This window comes from Macaca mulatta, chromosome 11, assembly GCF_049350105.2.
Source record: "Macaca mulatta isolate MMU2019108-1 chromosome 11, T2T-MMU8v2.0, whole genome shotgun sequence".
In the NCBI taxonomy this organism is placed as follows: domain Eukaryota; kingdom Metazoa; phylum Chordata; class Mammalia; order Primates; family Cercopithecidae; genus Macaca; species Macaca mulatta.
In genome coordinates, this window is record NC_133416.1 from 116,282,654 (window position 1) to 116,301,159 (window position 18,506).

At 46.3% G+C, this 18,506-nt stretch overlaps 1 protein-coding gene and 1 long non-coding RNA gene across 8 annotated transcripts in view; one reads left to right on the forward strand and one right to left on the reverse strand.

Moving 5' to 3' along the window:
* Positions 1-18,506, forward strand: part of ACACB (acetyl-CoA carboxylase beta) — a 170,154-nt gene that overhangs the window by 28,149 nt on the left and 123,499 nt on the right. For 3 of the 7 annotated variants that reach the window (XM_015152722.3, XM_077954889.1, XM_077954890.1), the window contains exon 1: positions 11,614-11,875. The exons of the other annotated variants lie outside the window; for them this stretch is intronic. In XM_015152722.3, the coding sequence (XP_015008208.3) occupies positions 11,829-11,875 (47 nt within the window). In that variant the 5' untranslated portion in view covers positions 11,614-11,828. Of the gene's footprint in view, positions 1-11,613; positions 11,876-18,506 lie in introns of those variants that run through there. 7 annotated transcript variants of the gene reach the window in all.
* On the reverse strand, positions 10,586-11,437 carry LOC114670943 (uncharacterized). The gene is made up of 3 exons (XR_003720796.2): positions 11,301-11,437; positions 11,072-11,196; positions 10,586-10,982 (listed from the first exon to the last, which is right to left on the reverse strand). It is a non-coding gene; the product is annotated as an uncharacterized LOC114670943 (long non-coding RNA).

The window sequence follows — 18,506 nt, forward strand, 5'->3', positions numbered from 1 at the left end:
GGATGTTGGAGAGGCAGTGAATGTGGAGCTGAATGACACTGTAGGATTGTGGGCGATTCAAAGGGCTATGATACGGTGCAGGGAGGAGCAACGTGCTGCATGAACTTGGGTGAGTCCCTTCCCCTCTCTGAGCCTCCAATTTCTCATCTTTAGAATGAGGAGACCTGGTGGCTCACACCTGTAATTCCAGCACTTTGGATGGCTGAGGCAGGTGGATCACTTGAGCTCAGGAGTTCAAGAACAGCTTGGGCAACATGGCAAAACCCCATCTCTACAAAAAAATATAAAAATTAGCCAGTTGTGATGGTGTGCACCTATAGTCCCAGCTACTAGGGAGGCTGAGGTGGGAGAATCACTTAAGCTGAGGAGGCAGAGGTTGCAGTGAGCCAAGACTGCGCCACTGCACTCCAGCCTTGGTGACAGAGATAGACCCTATCTCAAAAAAAAAAAATTAAAAATTAAAAAAAATGAATGAGGAGGCTGAACCAGGCTCCTGAGGTGTGACCTGTGGCCCTAAAGCTCACTGACTTACAGTTAGTTCTTTTGTCCCCAGTCTGTGAGCATTTTCAGAGTTGAGAATTGAGAATTTTAGCACCCAGGGGCAATGTGGGTGGTTCTGCTGGCACCTCCTGAGACACTGGCATTTCCTCGAGGAACATTCCCAGCCCCAGAATCAGGGGCCTCTGACAGAGGAGACCCACGTGTGTTTGTTGTTTCTAATGAACTGTTGTGAGAATCCCACATCAAAGAATCTTCAGGGAGTCAAGCCTTAGACATGTGTGCTGCTGCCTGCTGCCTCTGCTGTTTGGCTGGATGAAAAAATTATGTCAAAACCTGGGTGTTCCAGCCTGTTGGAAACAACATGTATCAAAATGAGGCTGAGGCCCGCGTGGTGACTCACGCATTTGGGAAGACTGAGGTGGGAGGATCCCTTGAGCCCAGAAGTTTGAGAGCAGCCTGGGGAACATAATGAGACCCTGTCTCTACAAAAATAAAAATTAAAATTAAAATTAAAATGAGGCCACGTGAGGTGGCTCATGCCTGTAATCCTAGCACTTTGGGAGGCTGAGGTGGGTGGATTACCTGAGCTCAGGAGTTTGAGACCAGCCTGGGCAACATGGTGAAACCCCATTTCTATTAAACTACAAAAAATTAGCCAGGCATGGTGGTGCACGCCTGTACTCCCAGCTACTCGGGAGGCTGAGGTGGGAGAATTGTCTGAACTCAGGAGCCAGAGGTTGCAGTGAGCTGAGATCACGCCACTGCACTCCAGCTTGGGCAACAGAGTGAGACTCTGTCTCAAATAAATAAATAAATAAATAAATAAAATAAAATGAGGCTGAACATTCTGTTATCTTGCAGAGCTTTTGGCTTTGGATTTTGTCATCTTTGGCACACCAGATTGTTGACCCTGGCGTCCACAGGTCAACACCCAAGCAGTTTTAGGTATGGGCCGTGGAAGGTGGTGTCAAAAGACATAATCACAGCAAATTTAGTTGGAAACTCGAATTGGCTTTTATTTACAATTCTAGAATCATGCAGCACCTCGTTCTGTAAAATAGAATGGCTGTTCCGAAGAGCTGAGCAGAGAGGAGCTTGGCTTTATAGACAGCACAGGGCTGAAGAAAGCAGAAACAAGGCTTTCTCTTGTTTGTTTGTTTTGACAAAGAGGAGCTTCATAGTGTTTTCTTTTTCTTTCTTTCTTTTTTTTTTTTTTTTTGAGACAGAGTCTTGCTCTGTCACCCAGGCTGGAGGCTGGAGTGCAATGGCGTGATCTCGGCTCACTGCAACCTCCGCCTCCCGGGTTCAAGCGATTCTTCTGCCTCAGCCTCTTGAGTATCTGGGACTACAGGAGCCCGCCACCATGCCCAGCTAATTTTTTGTATTTTTAGTAGAGATGGTGTTTCACCATCTTGATCAGGCTGGTCTCCATCTCCTGACCTCGTGATCCACCCGTCTAGGCCTCCCAAAGTGCTGGGATTACAGGTATGAGTCACTGCGCCCAGCCCACTTCATAGTTTCAAAGTGACTTTCCTTATAGGGTTAAAACAAATGCAACTTTCTTATGTTGGCTCAGGTAAACTGGACCCCTTCTGATTGGTTGCTATGAATCTCCTGTTTTTTAGGAAACTGGTCAGTTTCAAAGTTCAGAATGATTACGAGGCAGCTGGCCAGGAGTGATTCATTTTGATTTGGTCTGTTGGGACTGAGCACAGGAGCTCAGTTCAAAACCATGGCCTCCCATACATTAAAATTTTGTTTTAATTTTTTAGATTTGGGAGTTACAAGTGCAGTCTTGTTACTTGGATGTATTTCCCAGTGGTGAAGCCTGGGCTTTTACTGTAGCCATTGCTTGCATAGTGTACATTGTATCTATTAGGTAATTTCTCATTCTTCACCCCCTTCCACCATGCCACCTTTCCGAATCTCCAGTATCTATTATTCCATTCTTTATGTCCGTGTGTACACTTTATTTAGCTCCACTTACAAGTGAGAACAAGCATAAATTCTGTTTAAGGGTGGTGTGTGCAGGCCAGCCAGCCAGCTGCATATAACCAGCTGGAGCATTGAAGAAATGAAGCCTGACCCAAAAAGGCCAATATGGTGAGCAAGAATCCCTGTTAGTTGAATCCAGGAAGCTCCTCCTGAAAAAAAAAGTTATTATTTTTCTTGAGGCCAGGCACAGCGGGTCACGCCTATAATCCCAGCACTTTGGGAGGCCGAGGCAGGCAGATCACAAGGTCAGGAGTTTGAGACCAGCCTGGCCAACATGGTGAAACCCCATCGCTACTAAAAAAAAAAAAAAATACAAAAATTAGCTGGGCATGGTGGAGGGTGCCTGTAATCCCAACTGTTCAGGAGGCTGAGGTAGGAGAATCGCTTGAACCTGGGAGGCAGAGGTTGCAGTGAGCCGAGACTGCGCCACTGCACTCCAGTCTGGGCGACAGAGTGAGACTCTGATTTGAAAAAAAGAAAAATTATTATTTTTCTTGATAAGTTGCTAAATAATCTGTATCCTCTGGCAAATCTTCTTACCGTTTGAGGTCCTGTTTCTGCAAAATGGAAGCAGGGGCTAGAGGTTTAAGCTAGTCCAGACAGGATCCAGTCCTTGCCCCATTTCCAAGACAAACAACTAAGGCCTGGGAGAAGAAGCCAGGGGTATCTATTCAAGGGTTCTGACTCACGTGGAAGCCACAGTGAAGAAGTGACTTGTATTTGTGGATCTGCTTCTGCCCTCTGCAGTTTCCTTCGGCAGTCACTTCACTGCTGCTCTGCCCTGGAAGGCCACCTCCTATATTCGCCTCTTCCTGCCAGGCCAGTAGCTGAGAGACTGGCAGGGCACGGATGGAAAATGCTCGTGTCAAGTCTGTGGTTTGGGAGGAAGCTCTTTCTGAAGTAGTCTTCAAGGGGCCTTCTCCTTCCTGTGGTGCCCATAGCATCCCAAAGTTCTCACAATTGTGTTCTCGTTCTGGGGCTTTGCACTGGCTGTTCCCTCTGAACTGAAACACTCTCTTTCTCCCAACCCCTGAACCCAGACCTCCCACCAGGGCTAACTTCACAGGCATGCCCTGTGCTTCAAGGGACCCCGCGCATGTTTTGATGCTCTGTTGTCGTCGTCTTGAGATTCTTTTTTGTTTTGTTTTTTTAAACATGATCTTGCTCTGATACCCCGGCTGGAGTGCAGTAGCATGGTCATGGCTCACTGTAGCCTTGACTTCCTGGGCTCAAGTAATCCTTCCATCTCAGCCTCCCGAGTAGCGAGGACTACAGGCACGTGCTACCACAGCTGGCTAATTTTTTTATTTTTGGTAAAGATGAGGTTTTGCCATTTTGCTCAGGCTGGTCGGAAACTTGTGAGCTCAAGCAATCTGCCCACCTCGGTCTCCCAAAGTACTGGGATTATAGGCATAGGCCACTGTACCCAGCCCCAAATTCACAATATTTTTTCAACAAGGGGCTCTGTGTTTTCATTTTGCACTGGGTCCTGCAAATTCTGTAGCCAGTCCTGCCTCTACTGCTAGCTCTTTGCCGATCAGTCACTTCCTCAAAGGGCCTTTCCTGTCCCCTTCTCACATTTAAAATATCTACCCCCCAACCACCTTCTGTATCTTTATCAATCACTCTGATTAGTTGTCTTTGCAACATTTAATTATTTCTTGAGATTATGTCCTTTTTGTTTGTTTGTTTTGACACAGTCTCACTCTGTCACCCAGCCTGGAGTGCTGTGGTGCAATCTCAGCTCACTGCAACCTCCACCCCACAGGCTCAAGCAATCCTCCCACATTAGCCTCCTGAGAAGCTGGGACTACAGGCATGCGTCACCATGTCTGGCTATATATATATATTATATATATATATATATATAGTTTGTTTGTTTGTTTGTTTGAACGTATTTTTAGTCGAGACTGGGTTTCACCATGTTGGCTAGGCTGGTCTTGAACTCCTGAGCTCAAGCAATCCACCCATCTCAGCCTCCCAAAGTGCTGGGATTACAGGTGTGAGCCTCCACAATCAGCTCCTAAAAGATTACGTCTTTTATTTTTTTTATGATCTACTTGGTTATTACCTGTCTCCCTACCCTGGAAAGCAAGTTCCTTGAAGGCAGGGCCATATTTATAGTGGTCTCTGTTTTTCCCCACTGCCTAGGCTGGTGCTGGCTCATGGTAGGCTGTGAATATCTGCTAACTACATGAATGAAATGAGCTGCAACAAGCTTGCCAAAGACAGAATTCTGCATTACAGGGGAATGCGAAACACGTGATGAATGAGTGTGGGCATGGATGAAGGAATGAATGAATGAACGGATGAATGAATGAATGATGAATGAATTAATTAACAGGTGAATAGGCATTTTATAGTTGTTGCTCTTTAGCAGCAGTAAATTTTTGTTTTCATAAAATTCTTTCTGCATGTATCTTGTGACTTTGGAGACTAGTTCTGGGGTGAAACTCCAATTTTAAATTTTTCTTCTGTCTCTGATAGGATCATGCAAACTCAGCCTTTCTGTCCTTTCTCCCAGCTGGCAAGGGCTGGCTGAGAATATGGATCCAATGACCTCGTGCTGTGCGTTAAGATCTCTCCTCCCATCTCTTTCCCTTTGGGTTCATCTCAGGGCGGGGATTAGAACTTGGCCTTTCCTTCGACTTGGAAACAGTCCCCAAGGGTTGGAATTCCTATGCAACACTTAGAAACAGCGCTAATGAGAACATTACATGATGTGGCAAAATCGCTGCTTACATGCTCTGAAATGAGCACGGTTACAAGAACCCCCTATTCCGTGTGATCCCATTTTGTTAGACAAACAGCATGCGGTTAGTGCATAGTGGGCCTATGATAAGACACTCAGGTTCAAAGCCACCTCTTCCTAGCTTGTACCCCTACTTAGTATGACCCTATGGGGTGCACATGTGGACTGAATGGAATGGGACAGGTTCAGGATTGCTGAGATTGCAGCTGGAATCCTGAAACTTAAAGCTATGAAACTGAAGTTCATAAATTAGTGGTGAACTCATTTGGCAGCAAAACCTGTCCTGAATTGATGTGAAGTTATTTATAGTCAGTATTTATCTTATTCTGCTGCTGAAATATTAATATGATGATGTGAAACAGAAAGTTTAACTTTCCTAAAAACAATAATTTCCAAGTTCCAAAGCACTTCAGGCCTGGGAATTTCAGATAAGGGATTATGGACTATATATAACATGCTTAGAACAGTTCCTGGCATATAGTAAGCACGAAAAATGCTTCTGCTTAGTAAATGTGCCTAATAAATGTGTGTATGTGTGTGTATATGTATGTGTTTGTATGTGTGTGTCTTAGACTGTAAAGAGTGTCTCCAAATAGTAAATAATCATGTTTATGTGGTATGATTATGAGTGATTTAAATTTTCTTCCACATTTTCTAACTTTCTGCTCTAAATATCATTTTATAATGCATTTTAACAATAATAATAAAACAGTATAAAAATTGTGGGAAAGAGTAAACCAATCATCTCACTTCCTAGAAAGGAAGCTGAAGCCCAGAGAGATTCCAGGCCTCCCAGCAAGATAATCAGAGGCCCAGAGCACCATTTGAACCCAGACCCTCGTTAGATGTGGATGTGAAATCAGTCAACCAACTGCCGGTATTAGTGTCACTGCCTAACCTTCCCCCAGGGGGCAAGAGGCTTGGGTTCCAGGATGGGCACCTCTGGCCTCCTCCTAACTTGTTCTTTCTATTAGTGGGAAGGGTTGGGAGATTGATAGTTTATGGACAACCTTTAAGTTGTATGAGCTTGAGGACATCATCTACCTTCTCAGGGGCCAGACTGGACACTCTGAGGTTTTTTGTGGCTCTAACAGTTGGTGGCTTTGTTCCTTTATATGTGGAGGAATGGACAGCAGGGAGGAGGCTGGGAGATAGAGAAGGAGAGTAGCTGGAAAATGGGGGAAAAGTTTGTTAATTTCAGGCAGGCTGAAGCAGGAGGATCGTTTGAGCCCAGGAGTTCGAGGCTTCAGTGGGCTATGATTGTGCCAATGTACCCCAGCCTGAGCAAAGGAGCAAGACCCTATCTCTCTTAAAAAAATTGTTAATTTAGAACCATTTTCTCCCTGGTAAATGACCGCAGGTGGTCTGGGTTCTAGGCAAGAGAGAGGACACACTAAGGGATGAAATGGTGGGTGGGGAAGCCAAGGTTTGTCCCATCCATTTGTTGGCCCAGGAGCAGTTATTGCGACCCTGCTGGGTGCCAGGCACTCAGTTGGCACTGCAGATGCAAAGATGGTGAGATACAGCCTCTGTCCTTAGGGAGGCCAGGGCAAGGGGTCTGAGAGCCCACAGGCCAGGGCATTCCCCACCATTTTTACAGAGAGTTGTGGAGTAGTTAAGAGCACAACATGCTGGTGGCTGAGGCTGGAGGCTGGTATGCTGGCTTCTCCACCTAGCCATCATGTGACTTGGGGGAAGTTCTGTGACTTTCTGTGCCTCCGTTTCCTCTAAAATGAAGTCATAGTGTTACCTCCCTCACAGGGTTGGGATCAGGCTTTATTGACTTGCCGTGAGCACAACACTCAAAGCAGCACCCATGGTGCAATCATGGTCATTAGATCCAGTGCACGGCATAAGGGCCCAGGACCCACAATTAGGTCTGGATTCAGAGCTCTCCTATTACCTCTCTGAGCTGCAATTTCCTGCTCTGTTGAGGCAGGATAATACTAATGCCTATCGTAGAAGATTGTTGAGATCGAGTGGGAGCAAGTGCTGGGGGTGGATGGCCCAGAGGTGGTTCAGTAGCCATTAGTTGGGTGGGCTTCCTCCAAAGTTCTTGCCTGTGCTCATGGTTATTCCCAAGCCCTGGCTGGGCTTACACCTTGAAGGTGTAGTAACCTGTGTCCACGGAGGAGGAAGAGGATTGAAAAGGCAGGTAAAGTGTCCCGATAAAAGGATAAAGTCCAAAACAGCAGATGAGTGCTGAAGCGTCCCTTCCTGCCACCGTTTACGACCATGTTGAGATCACTGAGGTAAGAACAGTTTAGCAAGGCAGACCTCGGATCCCAGGAAGGCGAATGACGCTCTATGGGGTCTGGACATGCAGCGCGGGGCCTGCAGGCGAAGGTAGGTGAAGGAATACCAGGAAAGGGAGCGGATACCAGGGACCTGGCATCTCCACTTTCCCAGATAGCAGACTGGGTGGGCTTGCAGTGCAGCCTCCCAGCTGCTTGTTTGTCATCCCAGCCCACACCTCTTATCAGCTCCAAGCTGGGAGCAAGTCAGGAAACTAAATTGTCTATAAATATTTTTATGTGCCCCTGAGTGAAATGCCAAGGATCTTTCCATAATGTTTAATTTATTCATTTATTGACTTAGGAAGGGGCTGGCAGAAACTCTCTTTTCAAGTCTCTTTAGCTCCTAAAATGTTTTCTTTTTCTTTTCTTTTCTTTTTCTTTTTCTTTTTTTTTTGAGATGGAGTTTCGCTCTGTAGCTCAGGCTGGAGTACAGTGATGCAATCTCAGTTCACTGCAACCTCCGCCTCGCGGATCCCGGTTCAAGCAATTCTCCTGCCTCAGCCTCCTGAGTAGCTGGGATTATAGGCACGCACCACCATGCCCAGCTAATTTTTGTATTTTTAATACAGACAGGGTTTCACCATGTTGTCCAGGCTGGTCTTGAACTCCTGACCTCGTGATCTGCCCTCCTTGGCCTCCCAAAGGGCTGGGATTACAGGCGTGAGCCACTGCGCCCGGCCTCCTAAAATGTTTTCTAGGAGCTTGGGGGAAAGAGGATCCCTGTCTTTGAGTTGTTCTTGTATTAAGTTAATACAAGGTACAGAGCAACTAACCATTCATACATTCCCCTCCCCCTTAAGCATCACTGCCCTTTTTTAGAAAAATCATTCACTTCTGGTCTATACTTAATGTAACAGTTCCCCCACCCATATATTGAAAGGGATTATTTCATTTTGCTTTTCTGCAAAAATGAAGGCAAATTATATGTGGATAATTTTATAGATGAGGAAGTGGAGAGAAGGGATTTACTTAAGGCCATCCGTGAGGGGAAGGATAAATTCAAGCCCATAGATGGCACGGTCTTTCCACCATGCTGTTGGTCATGTGCATACGGATTTTCTTGTTGATTTTGTGTGTGTATTGTTCATTGACCTGGGTTTTCCCTCTGCAATACCAGCAAGTAAAATTGAGCCTCTAGGAAGTCTGAGAGGAAGGGCTTAATGCATGAGACAGCAACTACTGCCATGCTTGAACTGTTTCATCAAAAAGCACAACTACGGATGTTTGTATAAAGGTGGTGGTGTGCTTGGAGGTGGATATTAGGTTGGTGCAAAAGTAATCGTGGCTTTCGCAATCCCTTTTAATGGATGGCAGAAACTGCAATTAGTTTTGTACCAACTGAATATTATTCATTTCTTTCCATCTTCTATTCCCTAATAATGCAATTAGAGAAAAATGCAAGGTCATGATCACTATGATGAAATGACGAGCCCACCCATCTAAGTGAAATCCCTTATTTGAGACCCTGGGTCATAGTGAGATGCGTGAGGCTGTCTTTCAGGCTGTATTAGCAGAGAAGTAAGAATATCTATACAGTGTTTAAGTAGTGTCGGGGTTTTTGCAATAGAGAATAAAAATCTAGAGCAATACAAGTATGCTGGCAAGCCGTTCTCTTCTGCATGATCCTAACTGACTTTGGGTAGGGTTGGGGTATTTTGAAATAGCTTCATTTCTTGATTTTCATTGCTTTCCCTATTTTGAGGTGGTTACATTTACACTGGGGACATTAGGGGGGCAAACACTTGTTGGTTTTGGTTTGAAACTCTAAAAATCGGGATATAGTGGGTTACTTTTTTGGAGGAGGTGAAAACAAGGCTGTGAACACCTTCCCAGAAACTTGAAGAACTGAGAATTTTGTTTATCTGTTTTTTTTTTCTTAAACCTGTTGTTGAAATGTTATTTAATATATGGTTAGAGCGTAGCTATCCACTGCTGTCAGGCATGGCTGCTTAAACAAGGGCCAAGGGTGTTTATGTTCTGGCCAAGTACTTGGTACCCCCTGGAAGTGTGGCCCTGCCTGTGCCTTTTCTTTTCTTTTCTTTTTTTTTGAGAAAGGGTCTCACTCTATTGCCCAGGCTGGAGTGCAGCGAGATCATGGCTCACTGCAGCCTTGGCTACCTGGGCTCAGGTAATCCTCCCGCCTCAGCCTCCTGAGTAGCTGGAATTATAGGTATATATCACCTTGGAGGCTAATTTTTATATTTTTAGTAGAGATGGGGTTTCACTAGGTCGGCCAGGTTGGTCTTGAACTGCTGGCGTCAAGTGATCTGCCTGCCTTGGCCTCCCAAAGTGCTGGGATTATAGGCATGAGCCACTGCACATGGCCTGCCTGTGAAGTGAATTTAATTGTATTTTAAAATTTGTTCTTATGTTTTTGTTTGTGTGTTTGTTTTGAGACAGTCTTGCAATGTTGCCGAGGCTGGAATGCAGTGGCCTGATCTCAGCTCACTGAAACCTCTGCCTCTTGGGTTCAGGTGATTCTCCTGCCGCAGCCTCCGGAGTAGCTGGGAGTTCAGGCCACCTCGCCACCACACCCAGCTAATTTTTGTAGTTTTAGTAGAGATGGAGTTTCACCATATTGGCCAAGCTGGTCTTGAACTCCTGACCTCAAGTGATCTGCCCACCTCGGCCTCCCAAAATGCTTGGATTACAGGCATGAGCCACCGTGCCCGGCCTGTTTTTATAATTCTGATACATTATATTTTTACACATTTATAGGATACATGTAAAATTTTGTTACATGCATAGAATGCATAATGATTGTATGGACCAAGGGAAAAACTTCTGCTTTGCCCTCTGAAGTTTCACTGAAAAATTAACTTGTAAAAGGCAGATTAGTTGGAGAAAAGGCACACAAATTTAATTAACGTGTACACTGGGAGAACCACAGAGTGATTACCCGGAAGAGAATTTACTGGCCGGCATTTACATTATTTTTGGTTTGTTTGCTATGAAAGTAGGCTACCTTTATTATTATTGCGATGACTTCTAGGTAGTGTTTTGGTTCTTTGTATTTATTATAATATTACTTGAAGAAGCATTCATTCGTTTATTTTTTATTTTTTGAGATGGAGTCTCACTCTGTCACGCAGGCTGGAATGCAGTACCGCCATCTGGGCTCACTTCAACCTCCGCCTCCTGGGTTTAAGTGATTCTCCTCAGCCTCTTGAGTAGCTGGGACTACAGGTGTGCACCACCATGCCCGGCTAATGTTTGTATTATTAGTAGAGACAGGGTGTCACCATGTTGGCCAGGCTGGTCTCAAACTCCTGATCTCAAGTAATCTGCCTGCCTCAGCCTCCCAAAGTTCTGGGATTACAGGCATGAGCTACCAGGCCCGGCCTCATTCATTTATTCTAACTGGAATCAGTTTGAGTTCAAGACCCTGGGCTCTGGCACTTCAGATAACATGCATCTCTGGGCCTCAGTTTCCTTATCTGTATTATGGGGATAAAAACAATAAGATTGCCATGAGGATTAAGTGACACAGAGGAACAAAGGAGCACTTAGTAAATGTTAGTCTTACCAGTTTATTTCGCCACCGGGCTGCTGGGGTCTTCCCTGTCCTGGAGGCACTCGCTTTAGTAGCGGACCCAAGTGGTGGAAACTGCGTGCTAGAAGCACACTGGGTGATCGCGCGGCCACCTGTCCCTGGGAGTGGAGGTGAAAAGATGAGAGAAACCAGGAATTTGGAAAATAAAAGTCGACTTGACAACAGGGACTTTAAACGGGCACAGTGGCGACCTCTGACTCACATTTTAAATTTCCCATATTTTCCACCGCTTCCCTATCGTGTGTGTATTCAAGCATATCAATTGCCGCCAATATGTAGGGGTGTGCCACCCTAGAACTCTTCTGCAGTCGAGGAGCTGGGGAGCAAAGCAGAAGAGAGACTTTAAAAAAAATATCTCCGCAGCTCACTTAGGCTGCCCAAGGTCAGCGGCTGGTCGGAGATAGGCCGGCCCGGGGGCGGGGCTCTGTCCGGAAGGAGGGGCCTTCCTGGGGCGGGGTCGGTGTGGGGGCGGGGCCTGGGCGGGCGCGTAGGCCCGGGACTCTGGCGCGCACGGCGCATTTCGGGATGGAGCAAGCGCAGCGCGAAGTTGGGTGCCCGCCGGCTGCAGCAGAACTCCGCCCGCGGCGCTCTAGGACCGCATCTCGGCCTCCGGGTCGCGAACTGGCTGTCCTGCTGGGTCCTGGGCCTCGGGCCGGCTTCAGGCGGTTAAGGGGTGCATGCTCTGCACCCCTGCGGGAGCCCGGTGGGATTGGCTGGCGGGGTGGTCAACATGAGTCCTGCCAAGTGCAAGGTCTGTTTCCCTGATCGCGAAGTAAAGTAAGTAAGCCTGCAATTGGAATGACCATGATCTTTTACAAACTTATGCAGTCTTCCCTCTCCTTGAAGTCAAGCTGTATGTCCTCTTAGCACCACCCCCTTTACCCCCACCCCTATCCAAAGAAACACGGGCTTGAGTTGGCTGCTGGGGAGATGGTGCCTGCCTTGGAAACTCCAGCTGGCCTTGGCGGGAGGGGAGGAAGGAGGCTGGACTTGGGGATGACGTTGCTTGGAGGAGGGTGCTTCGGAGCACACAGGTACCTAAAGATCAGCTCATGGACAGGGTCACCCCTTACCCGCTTTCTTTCCTTGGCCTCCAGAAGGCTGATGGTTGTGGAAGGCGGTCTTTTTGAAGCTGAAGCCCGGGCGAATCGACACGAACTTGAGCAGGCATCTCATTTAGGGTCATTTTCTGAGCAGATTAGCGTAGGCATCTCAGTACCTGAGTGCTTTGTAGCTCTACCTACTTGGTTTTGTTTCTTTTCTTTTTTGTCTTCATTTTATTGCACTTAAAAAAAATTACCAAAGTGATTGTCTGTGGTTGACAATTCAGAAAATTATAGATAAGCAAAAAAGAGGAACAAAATCACCCGTAATTCCACCCCTGTGATGTTTGTTAACAGTTGTATGTTCTTCAGCTTTTTTTTCCTGTGCAGATATGTTTTAACTTATAAACTTGAATCATGCAGAACATTCTGTAACTCACTTTTTCATTCAACATTAAGTATTTTTCTAACACAGGGCTTGGCAAACTATGACCTGCTGCCTGTTTTGTTATGGCCTGCAAGCAGAGAATGGTTTTTTCATGTTTAAGTTATTGAAAAAAAAGTCAAAAGAAGAAGATTGTTTTGTGACACGTGAAAATTACATGAAATTCAAATTTCAGTGTCTACAAATAAAGTTTTATTGGAATGCAGCCAAGCTCATTGATTTATTATTTATGCCTAGTTTATGGCTGCTTTTGTGCCTCACTGGAGGATTTGAGTGGTGGGACAGAGACTGACCAGATCTAAAGTATTTACTCTCTGACCCTTGACAGACAATGTTTGCCAATCCCTGCCTACAACACACTTTTACTGGATCCATAGTGTTCCTTTAAATGGGTGCGCCTTAAAATGTATGAATAGTCCTGGCCAGGCAGGGTGGTGCAAGCCTGTAGTCCCAAATACTCAGGAGGCTGAGGAGGGAGGATGCTTTTGCCTAGGAGTTGGAGGCTGCAGTGTGCTATGATCGTTCCTGTGAATAGCCATTGCACTCTAGCCTGGGCAACATAGCAAGACCCCATCTCTGAAAAAAAGTGTGGTCAAGTGTGGTGGCTCATGCCTGTAATCCCAGCACTTTGGGAGGCCAAGGCAGGAGGATTGCTTGAACTAGGGAGTTCGAGACCAGTTTGGGCAACATATGAGACCCCCATCTCTACTAAAAAAAAAAAAGAAAATTAGCTGAGGATGGTGATGCATGTCTGTAGTTTCAGCTACTCGAAAGACTAAGGGAAGAGGATTGCTTGAGCCTGGGAGATCAAGGCTGTAGTGAGCAATGATTGTGCTACTGCACTCCAGCCTGGGCAACAGAGCAAGACCCTGTCTCTTAGAAAAAAGTATGAGTAATCCCCTATAAGTAGTGGATATTCAGGCTGTTTCTCCTTTTATTTATTTATTTTTTTTGCTATTATCAACAGCACAGTGAGGAATACCCTCGTAGCTGAATCTCTGCCTCCATCCTTTATTTTCTTAGGATATGTTTACGTGGTCCATAAACATTCATGCATACCTCCCATGCATAAGGCCTGCATCTGGTAGCAGGAAGGGTCACAAAAATGTTTGGAAACCATGACCTCCGCCCTCCAGGAACTTGGGTTCCATTGGGGAAGGCAGATGTCTTCTCAGTAACTCCAATTCAAAGCTGATGGGTACAACAGTAATAGCCACTACCATTCATGGGGTGCTTTAAGTGTGCCAGTACTTTGTAGGTGTGGTCTCATGCCATCTTCAAAATGCCACTGTGGGGCACTCAGTGGAGGCTGTTGTACCCTTTCTCAAACCACTTTAATGAAAAAAACAAACAAACAAAAAACCTCACAGGAATTTGGAATTGTCCCAGCAAGTCCAGGACATGGGGTCACCCTATTTATAATAATATGGACATACTTTGTTGGGGGACTGCGTCGTTCCTCTCTTAGCTTAGAGTGGCTAAAAAGATGGATTTGGATGATCCAGCTTTGCCACCAAGCTGTGTGATCTTCTGGAGCAGGTACCATCAAGCCTTGGAACTTCAGTTTCCCCATCCGTCCAAGCGACTAGCCCTCATAGGCCTCTCTGGAGTTCATTATTATTATTATTATTGTTATTGTTGTTATTATTACTAGAGACAGTGTCTTGCTCTGTTGCCCAGACTGGAATACAGTGGCATGATCACGGCTCATTACAGCTTCAGCCTCTGGGCTCAAGCAGTCCTCCCACCTCAGCCTTCTAAGTAGCGGGACCGCAGGCATGCGCCACCACACCCAGCTAACTTTTGTATTTTTTAGAGAGACAGGGTTTCACCATGTTTCCCAGGCTGGTCTTGAACTCTTGAGCTAAGCAATCCTCACAAATCCCAAAGTGCTGGGATTACAGGCATGAACCACCATGCCCAGCTCTTTCTTGGTTCGTTGAGACTCTGTGTGGAAGTTGCTGATCTTGAGTACTGCCCTGAGTCAGCATAAACATTGATGCAAACTAATAAGTAACACAGAGTTCAGTTACAAAAGAGCCCTCTGGAGTTGGGAGACATTTGGGATCTTGTCCTGAAGGCTTGGGCCATCTAAGAAGCCAGAACTCCTAAGTAGGTGAGGTCACAAATGATGACTGATTTTCCATGGCATGAGAACGGGGTCACAGTTCAGAGAATAGAGAAATGAGTGTGGATCAGAGTGCAGAAGGGCTTGAAATAAAGTTGGGGATGAGGAGGCAGAATTGGTTTTTTAATGAGTCCCATTTCACTGCCATGCAATTCTGCTCTGAAAGGCCAGCTGCCTGCATGCAAATATTGGCTGTAGACCTATAAGGGGTTTTCGTTCTTGGCTACATGTTAGAATTTCCTGGTGGGGGGATTTTGAAAAATCTAGATGCCAGGTACCCCACCTCTACCCACTAGAGATGCTGGTGGGACCCCAGCATCGGAATCTGATAAAGTTCATCATGTCAGGGTCGAAAACTCGTGCCTAGCCCGGGGTCAGCAGACTGCTGTTGTAAACGGTCAGACAGTAAATAGTTTTGGCTTTGTGGCCATGTGGTCTCTGTTATAACTACTCAGCTCTGCTGCTTCCTGCACCAGAAGCCATAGTTATGTAATGGAACAGGCCTGGCTGTGTTTCAATCGGTTATTATTTATGGATGGGGAAATTCAAAGTTCATATAATTTTTATGTGTCACGAAACAGGATTCTTTTGATTTCTTTTCTTTTCTTTTTTTTTTTTTTTGATGATTTAAAAATGTTGCCTAGGCACGGTGACTTATGTCTATAGTCCCAGCACTTTAGGAGGCCAAGACAGGAGGGTTGCTTGAGGAGTTTGAGACCAGTCTGGGAAACATGATGAAACCCCGTCTCTACAAAAATAAAACAATTAGGTGGGCATGGTGGTGCACACCTGCAGTCCCAGCTACTCAGGAGGCTGAGGTGGGAGGATCACTTGAGCCCAGGAGTTTGAGGCTGCAGTGAACTATTTTTGCGCCACCGTACTGTAGCCCTGGCAACAGAGGGACACCATGTCTCTATAAAAAACAATTTAAGGCTGGGTGTGGTGGCTCACGCCTGTGGTCCCAGCTCTTTGGGAGGCCAAGGTGGGCGGATCGCCCTGAGATCAGGAGTTCAAGAACAGCCTCGCCAACATGGTAATAAAATTACAACCTGTCTCTAATAAAAATACAAAAAAATGAGCATGGTGGCGCACACCTGTAGTCCCAGCTACTCGGGAGGCTGAGGCAGGAGAATCACTTGAACCTGGGAGGCGGAAGTAGCACTGAGCTGAGATCGTGCTGCTGCACTCCAGCCTGGGAGACAGAGCGAGACTTCCTTTCAAAACAAACAAACAAACAAAACAAAACAAAAAACAATTTAAAAAGTTAAAACCACTCTTAGCTTGTGGGAGATACAAAAACAGGTGGCCGAGTGGATTTGGCCCATGGGTCCTAGTTTGCCCACCCATCCCTGGCCTAGCCAAGGTAGACATCCCAGGGGTACTGATGGGGTAGGTGGCTTGAGAAATTTCCAAGGGTCCATTTCTGGAGAGTGTGGTTTTGTGCTGTTTGAACGATATCAGCCTTTACTGGGCTACACAGTGTTCTTTCTTGCTTTCTTGTTTGGAAGTAGTCGTAATTACAGCATTGCCTGGCTCAGAATCAGCTCTCAGCAGTGCGGGTAGCCATTACCATCTCTATTTTATAGAAGAAGAGAGAGGGGAAGGAATTGAAGGTCTGGTTAATGCTGGGGCCCTAGCCTGGTGGCCCAACCTGGGCTTCTGTAATGCTATGCTGCAGAGGCACATGGTAGCTAAAGTGTTACAAGCTGTTTACTTTGGCTAGGCCCAGGGACAGACTGTTAATTCCATCATGTGAGGAAACTGAGGCACGGAGTATTGAAGTAACTTTCTCAAAATTACACATGTTATAAGCGGTAGATTCCAGCTTCAAAGCCTAGGAGGATGGTCGCAGTCTACCAGAGTTTCTAAACTGCAGCTCTTTTGACACTTGGGGCTGTCCAGTTCCTTGTAGGGGGCTATCCTGTGCATTTTAGGGTGTTGAGCAGCATCCCTGGTCTCCACCCACTAGATGCCAGTAGCACATCCCCCAAGTTGTAACAACCAAAGGTGTCTCCAGGTTTTGCTCCCCGGGGAGCAAAATTTCCCCCAGTTAAGAACTCAGGGCCAGGCGTGGTGGCTTACCCCGGTAATCCCAGAACTTTGGGAGGCCAAGGTGGGCAGATCACCTGAGGTCAGGAGTTCGAGACCAGCCTGGCCAACATAGTGAAACCCCGTTTCTACTAAACATACAAAAATTAGCCAGGCATGGTGGCGGGCACCTGTAGTCCCAGCTACTTGGGAGGCTGAGGCAAGAGAATCGCTTGAATCTGGGAGGCAGAGGTTGCATTGAGGCGCAATGGTGCCACTTCACTCCAGCCTGGGTGACACAGCTAGACTCTGTCTCAAAAACAAATAAACAAACAAAAAACAACTCAGCATTATCCATGTTTGTCTCTTATTTGAGAGGCAATATAGGAGGCCATATGTATAATGCATGTTTTAAAAGTCCAATTAATAGAGGGGCTTCCATTTATCTCAGACTGTCTTTCTGCCTAGAGTTAGATTCTGAGGTCAGCTAGAGTTGGATTAGGAACGGGGCTCTGCCACTTGCCAGCTATGTAACTGGAGGTAAATGGTCCTCTCTGAACCTCGGTTTCCTCATCATGAACCTGGAGATGACAGCCTCCTCCATACAGGGCTGTGGAGATTCACAGAGAAGCCCCCTGTGCCCAGTCCATAGTGGGCAACCGAGAATGTTTATTTCCTCCATTCCCGATACTATTCTGCCTGGTCTTGTGCTCCGGCAGCTGACTGTATTTGGTGTTTGGCTGACACCTCTGCTGTTGGTTGTACCTCAAGTCATTTATAAAGTCACCTTGAAACATTTCAGCTCTCACCCTTGCCCAGCTGTGTAAGGACAGGACTTCTCACTGGACAATGGCACTTCAGATGATCCTCCTTCAGTGGGAGCAAATGCTGGCTGAAGGTCAGCCCTCTAGAGCCAATGTTGGTTGGCTTCCAGCTTTATCAAAAAGAATTAAAATAGCCACTTGCCTGGAGATTGGGCCTGAAGCAAGGCCAGTCCGGCAGCTTTGTGTGTTCGCTTGCCTAGCCTGCGGTAATGGGCTCGTGACCTGCCTGATGGAGGGGCTCTGTCACCAGTTTTGAAATCAACATGGTGGCCAAGAATGGTTTTTTTTCCCCTTAGGCCACAAAATGAAGTTTTTTTTTGTTGTGCTTTAGGTCAAATTGCTGGAGTTTTAATGTTTGTGTGTGTAGACATGAGAGGTCTCAGACTTTCTGAAGCTGAAGGATCAAGCCAGCCAGTCAGGGAATGTTGTGGACAGAATGAGGGGTGCGGCTGTGGGTGGGAATGTCAGTTAGTACAACCTCTGTGGAAAGCAGTTTGGAGAGTTCTCAAGGAACTAAAAATAGATCTGTCAATCTCTCCAGCAATCCCACTACTTGGTAGGTACACGAAGGAAAAGAAATTGCTCGGTCAGATTTTCTTTTCATTGGGAGGATCTTAACATGACTGGTTGAAAACAATAAGTAAAATTAGCATGGAGTCCAGTTGTGGTGGCTCACGCCTGTAATCCCAGCACTTTGGTAGGCTGAGGCAGGTGGATCACTTGAGGTCAGGAGTTCAAGACCACTCTGGCTGACATGTAAGATACAAACATTAGCCGGACATGGTGGTGGGCACCTGTAACCCTAGTTGCTCGGGAGGCTGAGGGAGGCAAATTGCTTGAACCTGGGAGGTGGAAGTTGCGGTGGGCTGAGATCGTGCTACTGCACTCCAGCCTGGGCGACACAGTGAGACTCAGTCTCAAAAAAAAAAAAATAAATAAA